The sequence below is a fragment of the Hemiscyllium ocellatum genome, chromosome 14, assembly GCF_020745735.1.
Source record: "Hemiscyllium ocellatum isolate sHemOce1 chromosome 14, sHemOce1.pat.X.cur, whole genome shotgun sequence".
NCBI classification, from domain to species: domain Eukaryota; kingdom Metazoa; phylum Chordata; class Chondrichthyes; order Orectolobiformes; family Hemiscylliidae; genus Hemiscyllium; species Hemiscyllium ocellatum.
In genome coordinates, this window is record NC_083414.1 from 13,759,622 (window position 1) to 13,768,657 (window position 9,036).

General features: G+C 42.0%; 1 protein-coding gene across 1 annotated transcript in view; it reads right to left on the reverse strand.

Annotated features, from left to right (window-relative positions):
* Positions 1-7,902, reverse strand: part of LOC132822253 (twinfilin-2) — a 141,977-nt gene extending 134,075 nt beyond the window's left edge. The window contains exon 1 of the mRNA XM_060835387.1: positions 7,791-7,902. Within this exon, the coding sequence (XP_060691370.1) occupies positions 7,791-7,815 (25 nt within the window). The 5' untranslated portion in view covers positions 7,816-7,902. The remainder of the gene's footprint in view (positions 1-7,790) is intronic.
* Between the last annotated feature and the right edge of the window lie 1,134 nt (positions 7,903-9,036).

Below are 9,036 nucleotides of genomic sequence, written 5' to 3' on the forward strand. Positions count from 1 at the left end.
CTTTTCTGCTATGTTGGGTCAGCCGAAAGATTTTTTAAAATGCCTGTTCATTGATCGGTGATTCCTCAACATCTTATGTTGCTTTTAATTGAGGGTCTTCAATTTGGTCAGTGGCATTGTGAGCAACTAAACTGAATAAGGCAGCAACAAAAGAACTGTACAGCACAGGAACAGGCCCTTCGGCCCAGATGTTGTGTCAAACATGACACCAAATTAAACTACTCCTTTCTGTCTGTCCTTGGTCCACATCACTCCATTCCTTGCGTATTCATGTGCCTATCTAAAAGTCTCTAAAACACACCTATAGTATCTGCCTCCATTACACCCCTGGCAGCTACCACTCTGTAAAAAAACCTACCCCTCACACCTTTTAACTTTCCCCCTCTAAGCTTGAATGTGTGGCCTCTAGTTTCAGACATTCCAACTCTGGGAAAAGGATTCTAACCGTCAATCTGTCAATGCATCTCATAGTTTTATAGACTTCTAACAGGTCTCCTCTCAGCCTCCACTACACCAGAGAAAACAACCCCAGTTTTTTTAGTCTTTCCGTCTAATCCAGGTAGTATTCTGGTAAACCGCTTCTGCGCTCTCTCCAAAGTCTTCACATTTTTCCTTTAATGTAGCGACCAGAATTGAACGCAATACTCTAAATGTTACCTAACCAACGTCTTATAAAGCTCCAACATGACATCCTGACTCTTGTATTCAATTCCCTGACCAATAAAGACAAGCATGCCATATGCCTACTTTGCCACCCTATCTGCTTGCCCACAGCTATTTTCAAGAAGCTCAGGACTTGAATCCCAAGATCCGTCTGTACATCAATGCTGTTCAGGTCCTGCCATTAACGGTATACTTTTTCTTAACATTTGATCTCCCAAAGTGCAGCACCTCACATCTACCTGGATTAAAAACTCCATCTGCTACTTCTCCACCCATATCTGCAACCAATCTATATTTTGCTGTATCCTTTGACAATGTTCTACACTATCCACAACTCTACCGATTTTGGTACGGTTTGCAAACTTACTAATTTACCCATTTACACTTTCATCCAAGTTATTTATCGATATCAGAAACAATAGAGATTCCAGCATAGATTCAGCTAAACACCACGAGTCACGTACCTCCAGCCTGAAAAACACCCTTCCAACACTACCTTCTGCCTTCTATTGGCAAGCCAATTCTAAATCCACATAGCCAAGTCACCATGGATTCCATGCATCTACATCTTCTGGATGAGCCTACCATGAGGGACCTTGACAAAAGCCTTACTAAAATCCATGTAGACAACATGAACTGCTCTAACCTCATTGAATTTTTTGAGAAGGTGACAAAGGTCATCAATGTCCCTAACTAGGCCAAGTTTTTCCAAAGGTGTGTAAGTCGTACCCCTAAGAATTCTCTCCAATAACTTCCCAAACATCGATGCAAGATTTACCAGTCTATAGTTTCCTGGATTATCCCTATTTCTCTTTTTGATCAGACGAACATCATCAGCTACTTGCCTGTCCTCCGAGACCGTCCAGTGGCTAATGAGGGTACAAAGCTCTTGGTCAAGGCCATAGCAATCTCCTCTCTTGCCTCTCTCAATAACTTGGAGTAGATACCATTGGGCTCTAGGGACTTATCCATCTTAATACTCTTCAAGAGACCTAACACTACTACTTTCTTGATTTCAAAATGCTGCAGCATATTAGCATGCTCCATAAAAGGCTCACTGTCCTCCACATCCTTCTCCTGGATGAATACTGGTGCAGAGTACCCATTGAGGATCTCACCCACACCCTTTGTCTCCAAGCACAAGTTCCCTTCTTTATCCTCGGTCATATCTTTTCCCTAGTTATCCTCTTGTTTTTAAATGTATGTACAGAATGCCTTGGGATTCTCTTTAAACCCACTTGCCACGGTCATTTCATATCACCTTTTTGCTCTCCTAATTCCCCAATTTCCTGCTTTCTTTAAATTCATCATTTGTTTGATTTTAGCATCTTAAACCTTATATTTGCTTCCTTTTTCTTTTTGACTAAATTCACAATCTTCCTCATTATCCAAGGGTCCCTTACCTTGCCATCCTTGTGCTTCCTCCTTACTGGAACTAATACAGCTTAGGCAAACCTAATACAACCTACAAATTTGATGATCTTCTGACTTGGGGAGTCTATAGGCATCTGGACTCACAATGAGTTCATTAATTTTAGATCATAATTTCTGCCTCCATTTTGTTTCATGAGTTTTTTTTCACTGGTTCACCTTTTCCCATTTTCTATTTAATCCTTTGCTTTGCATTTGATTGTTGTCTTATGGTCATTCACATCACATCTTGACACATCTTTGGTTTATTTGCCCTCTACCACAAAATCTTTTGTTGCTAAATTTCATCTGCCCTCCATCTGATCACAGACCATTACATTTATTCGTTGTTGCCTTCTACCCATTTTTACTTGTTCAAACCTACTTACCCTTGATTGTCAAAATAAGAGGAGATAGGAGTATGCAAGGATAACTCAGATTAAATGAGGAACAAAAATTTGACAGACTGAGCATATGGATAACATGAACTTGTCCATTTTGCCAGGAAGAATGTTAAGCTGTATACTATTTAAATAGAGAGGCTTTGTAGAATTTGGTGTTATACTGGCATCTGGGTGTCTTCTTGCATGAATTACATAAACTTAGTATGCAAGTACAGCAAGTGATCAGCAAGGTGAACGGAAAGTTGTTGCTTATTACAAGGGGAATGGAATATAAAGGAAGGGAAGTTTTACTGCAGTTATACAGGGTATTAGTGAGACCATATCTGGGGTGCTATGTACAGATTTGATCTCCCTATTTGAAAAAAAATTAATTGGTTTTTAACTTGTTCAGGTGTTTATTTGGCACATTCTTGGAATGAAAAGGGTTATCACATAAAGAAAGGTTAAATCTATACTCATTGCAGTTTAGAAGAATGAGATATATTAAAATACGTAAGATCTTGAGGTGACTGCAGAGGATGGACACCAGGAGCATGTTTTCTTCTATGAGGAGACCATAGCTAAGAAGTGAAATTTAAGAATAAACAGATTTTTTTTAAGTCAAAGATGAGGCTTTGCTCTCTTATGCTCTCTGAGGGTTGTCTGAATGCGGAATTTTCTTCTCCAGGAGGTAAAACAGTTTATCAAGTCTGAAATGGGTCAGTTTTGATGGCACTAGAAGTCAAGGGTTATGGCGGGTAGAGAGGGCAGACAGGAAAATAGGGCTGAGACCATAACAATATCAGCCATGATTTATTGAATGGTAGTGCAGGCTTGAAGGGCCAAAAAGCCTTCACCCATGCCACATTCCTTTGAATCATTAATTCCATTCTTCCAGAAGCTGCTGATTATTTAAGTATTCCCTGATTTTACTTTAAGCAAAACCAACACCCATTTTTACATTTTAAATTCAACAAAAGTGGGCAATTTCAAAAGCAATTCAATCATAAATTCTACCTCAGGTATATTTTTTCTTTTATTTATTTCTAATCACATCATCCTTCAAGTGAAAGCCAGCTTTACTTTGCTGAATTAAATGAGATGATACAGCGTTTTAATCTGACTTTGCATCATCTGTATTATTATCAATTGTTTTGATGGACCAATATTTTTCAGCATTACTGCACAATCCAATTCACAGTATAATTTACTTAGAAACAAAACTGAACCCTCCAGAACAGTTTACCCTATAGCTAGAGTTAAATGTCAGTAATAAAAGCAGTTCGGTCAATTTTCTGTTAGAAAAGTCAAAAAGATCATATACTATTAATCCCCTACCCCCAACCTCACAAAAATATACATACAATCTAATCATAACTAATGCACTTCAGGGGTAGGTTGACAGCATCACTAAAATGAATGGCACCCTTGTATTATTCATGCATGATGCACACCTTATTCATTATTAAGTACAGCATGTAGCACAATCCTTTGCTGAAAGTTCCTCTCAACAGGACACAGTGAAGAAAATGTGATTGTTGCTCATCACTCTGCTAGTGACTGACACTGCTAGAAGCAAAATGAGTTCTCTCAATTAATTAATATTTTAGTTGACGGCCCAATTGCGTTGTGGGCAGGTAACACAATGCTCAGTCATGAATATTTATTTGAAGGCTATCTGGTGAATACTGTCAAATGGCACCCACCTGAGGCCCTACTGCTTTAAAAATCAATTACACCCTTCATGGTGGAATCAGAGTTCAAACCATTGGGTAATGTGAGCTTGGGACATACACGAGAAGGGGTCAATTTCAATCCTTGCACAATATGACAGTAGACCACACGACTACATTCACACCATTACTGACAAAACAACTACATCTTAGTAATGTAACACAAACCCAGTGGAATGGATATGATGAGATCATGTCTTCCATTGTCAGTTAGGAGGGGTGGTCATTTATTACTGAAGAAGCCTTAAGCTTTTGGTGGACACCTCAACAGGAAGATGTCAAATTACACTTTAGTACAGCTGCACTTGGTGAGAAGAAAATGCAGTGTGACCTGCAAATACTGGATACAACTGAGCACTTAAAAATTAAAAACTGCAAAATGAGGCCTGCTCCGACATCAGAATTTGCCTATCTCAGTCTGTTTATCTGCTTCTGTCCTAATTTGTAATAGAAACACAGAAAATAGGAGCAGGTGAAGTCATTCAGCCCTTTGACCCTGCTCCACCATTCAATATGATCATGGCTGATCAAACAAATCAGTACCCTGTTCCTGCTGCCAATCCATATCCTACGAACCCTTTAGCCCTAAGAATCATATTTATCTCCTTCTTGATAAAAATGAATCAGTCTGGTGAATCAGTAACGTGGCTGTGCCAAGCAATAGGCAGGAGATAATTTCTATGCACACATTTCTCTCCCTACCTGTCACCCCGGAAGGTTTTTACTGTGTTTGTTCTTTCTTTGAAACTCTTGTGCAGCAATCTGCATTCAAAGGGTAAGCAGGGACTTGCTGCCTACGAGGGTGGGAATTTGAAGGAAATAAACTTGGAAGTTCATATGGTTGATGAACAGGACCAACTGGATTTCTTCATGGAGCCCCTGTATGGACTCGATGACTTACTTCTGTACCATAAATGACTATGATAGGCGATAGGATCTCTGATACAATTACCTTAACATAGTAATAGTCTGGCAACTTTGCTAGGCAGCTCTGAATAGCAACAAAGACAATTTCCATCTTACTTCCCTCCTAGTTCAGAATCTCCAACTTGCTATTTGATACCTCATTACTGCATTGGAAAAAGGTACTGGTGGAACTCACAGTATATAGCAGAATTACCAAACAAATCACTAAAAGTGTTGTCAAAGGCACGAAGAATCCAAACTGCAGCAGCTCAAAATGTAATGTTTTGTACTTCCACCTTTTGGCAGTGCAATATCAGAATATAGTTGAGAGTGTGTTGCTGCAAAAGCAGAGCAGGCCAGGCAGCATCTGAGGGGCAGGAAAATCGATGCTTCGGGCAAAAGCCCTTCATCAGGAATGAGGCTAGAGCCTCGGGGTGGAGAGACAAATAGTAGGGGGCTGGGGAGAAGGTAGCTGAGAGTGCAATAGGTGGATGGAGGCGGGGGTAAAGGTGATAGGTCGGAGAGGAGGATGGAACGGATAGGTGGGAAGGAAGATTGACAGGTAGGACAGGTCATGAGGGCGGTGCTGAGCTGGAAGATTGGAACTGGGGTAAGGTGGGGGAGGAGAAATGAGGAAACTGGTGAATTCCACATGGATGCCCTGGGGTTGAAGGATCCTGAGGCGGAAGACGAGGCGTTCTTCCTCCAGGCGTCGGGTGGTGAGGGAGTGGCGATGGAGGTGGCCCAGGACCTGCATGTCCTCGGCAGAGTGGGAAGGGGAGTTGATTTGGTGTGGGTGTCCCAGAGATGTTATCTAAAGCATCAATGTGGAATTCACCAGTTTCCTCATTTCCCCTCCCCCCCACCTTACCTCAGTTCCAATCTTCAAACTCAGCACCGCCCTCATGACCTGTCCCACCTGTCTATCTTCCTTCCCACCTATTCACTCCATCCCCCTCTCTGACCTATCACCTTTACCCCCACCTCCATCCACCTTTGACACACTCAGCTACCTTCTCCCCAGCCCACTCCCCCTGCCATTTATCTCTCCACCCAGCCATATTCCTGATGAAGGGCTCCAGCCCGAGACATTGATTGTCCTGCTCCTCAGATACTGCCTGACTTGTCGTGCTTTTCCAGCAACATACTCTCAACTCTGATGTCCAGCATCAAAATATAGTCCACTATAGATTTTAAAATAATTTCTACATGAACAAATTCATCAATGTTACTAGAAATTACTCAACACATTGAACTTTAATTTACATTCAGACATCTGGAGCATGTACACATGGTCCATGTGTAGATCCGGAGTAAATGAAAGAGCTTGTCACCACCATAGGATATAGAAAGTTTATAAAACGCGTTTATACTAAAAAGCACAAATTACAACAAAGTCTATTTAACTTTAAGAAACCATTTGAAACTTCATAAAAAAACAAGCTTAACACACCTAGAGAATACTGTGTATTAACAGGCCATTACACAGAAGACATAAAACAGCACATTCAAACCAATAGATATTTAACAGTATTACATTCTACAAAGCTTCCTCTCACTCCTCTTTGATATATCAGCATTATCATCTAGATCTTCCTTCATCACAATTATTTAACTTCCCTTAAAGCATTTACATCAGAGTCCATTTGATTTGAAGAAACCATTTGCAACTTCATAAAAACAACCTTAACTCATCTTGGGAATATTGTGTACTGACAGGGCATCACTTGCCCCTTAAACTCTGTTGCCATTACACAGGATGCATGGAAAAAAACAAGACATTCAATCCAATTGCTACATGGAAGTGTTACATTTTACTAAAGCTTCCTCCGACTCCTGTTTAGCTTATCAACATTATCATCTATAATCTTCCTTCATCACAATTATCTAACTTCCCGTAAATGCATCAATGTTATTTGCCTCAAACACTCTCTGATGGATAATAGAAAACACACACATAAATCTGACGTTTCTTTTGTGTTGTTCCAAACCCTGATGTTATGAACCCACCCCTTAACCTCAACTCTGGCATTCCAACAAGGGGAAAAGAAGTGGTCCCATCGTTTCATGCTTTGCAGATATCTGATGGCCATTTTCAGTACTTTCATTGTTTATTTATTAAAAGGAATACACTTGTGACATAACTGCTGCAGACATATTCTTAAATAAAGGCCAACGATGCTGTTTTTGACGTCGTTTTGTGTTGACATTTTCATTATAAACAATGATCTCAAGGGATTTAATTTTCCATCAAAATGGAGACACGGTGCAAATTGCAAATAGACAAAAGGGTGATCCGACTTTAGGAGAGCATCATACAAACCAGGCTGCGTTATTTTGTTTTATTTTTGCATTTTAAGCCTTTTCCAAAGGCTGAAGATAATAAAATAAGACTCAAAGGTTTAAAGCTCTTGCCTCCAACCCCTCCACCCATACTAAAGCCGCACTGATTATTATGGACAGATGGAATGGCCAATCCGCAGGCGTCCCACTGCTGGGAAGTCACTGTACACCAATCAGCAAGGGTCAGGGCGGGACTTCCGGCTCCGGCTGCAGGGAATCAGGCGCCGTGTTTCCCCAGCAACAGAAACGACAGAGAAACCAAACGGTCACTATTCAAATCAAACAGCGAGTCCGAACATCCCGCCAACCGTTGTAAGAAATAGACCATTAATGGTCAAATGGTTGCTCTTACCGGGTATCCCTGTCTGATGAGACATTGTTAACGCGCTGCTTTGGACGATGATTTTTTTTCGGAGAGAGAGAGAGAGACAGACGCCGAGAGTAACAGGCCGCCCACAGGAAGCCGGCCGGCCGCGGGGAGGGGGCGGGGCGAAAATGGGGAGGCGGGGCCAACCCCGGGCGTCTTCACAATGGAGGGCAGGGCCACATCAAAGGCGGGGTCACGCTTCACGCCGAACTTGCCGGCTGCAGTGCCCTCGCATGGTCAGATACCGATAGTGCAGCTCGCTTCACGCATCACATGCAAGCAGAGCGACATCTACCGGTCATATTATGGACACAGCTCTCACCCCAGCACTGCACCAAATACAACCCCAACACCAACAGAGAGATCATCTCCAGCATCAACAAGAGATCAACTCCAACGCCCACATAGAGATCATCTGCAACATCCTCAGAGAGATCAACCTCAAGACCCAGAGAGAGATCAGCCCAACGCCCACAGAGGAATCAACTCCAACTGACAGATTAACTCACAAAGAGATCAGCCCAACACCCGAAAAGAGATCAACCACAACCCCCAGCCCAATAATCATGCTGGTACAAAATACAGAAATTGCTGGAAAAACTCATAAGGTCTAGCACATAGAGTCATAGAGATGTACAGCATGGATATAGACCCTTCAGTCCAACCCATCCATGCCAACCAGATATCCCAACCCAATCTAGTCCCACCTGCTGGCACCCGGCTCATATCCCTCCAAACCTTTCCTATTCATATCCCCATCCAAATGCCTTTTAAATGTTGCAATTGTACCAGCCTCCACCACTTACTCTGGCAGTTCATTCCATACGCGTACCACCCTCTGCGTGAAAAAATTGCCCCTTAGGTCTCTTTTATATCTTTCCCCCTCCCTCACCCTAAACCTATGCCCTCTAGTTCTGGACTCTCCGACCCCATGGAAAAGACTTTATCTATTTATCCAATCCATGCCCCTCATAATTTTGTAAACCTCTGTAAGGTCACCCCTCAGCCTCCGACGCTCCAGGGAAATCAGCCCATCTGTGGAGGGAAAGCAGAGTTAACATTTCAAGTCCTTCTTCAAACAGTGAACCAAAAGCAGATTATCGAGTAAAAAATGAGGTCTGCAGATGCTGGAGATCACAGCTGCAAATGTGTTGCTGGTCAAAGCACAGCAGGCCAGGCAGCATCTCAGGAATAGAGAATTCGACGTTTCGAGCATAAGCCCTTCATCAGG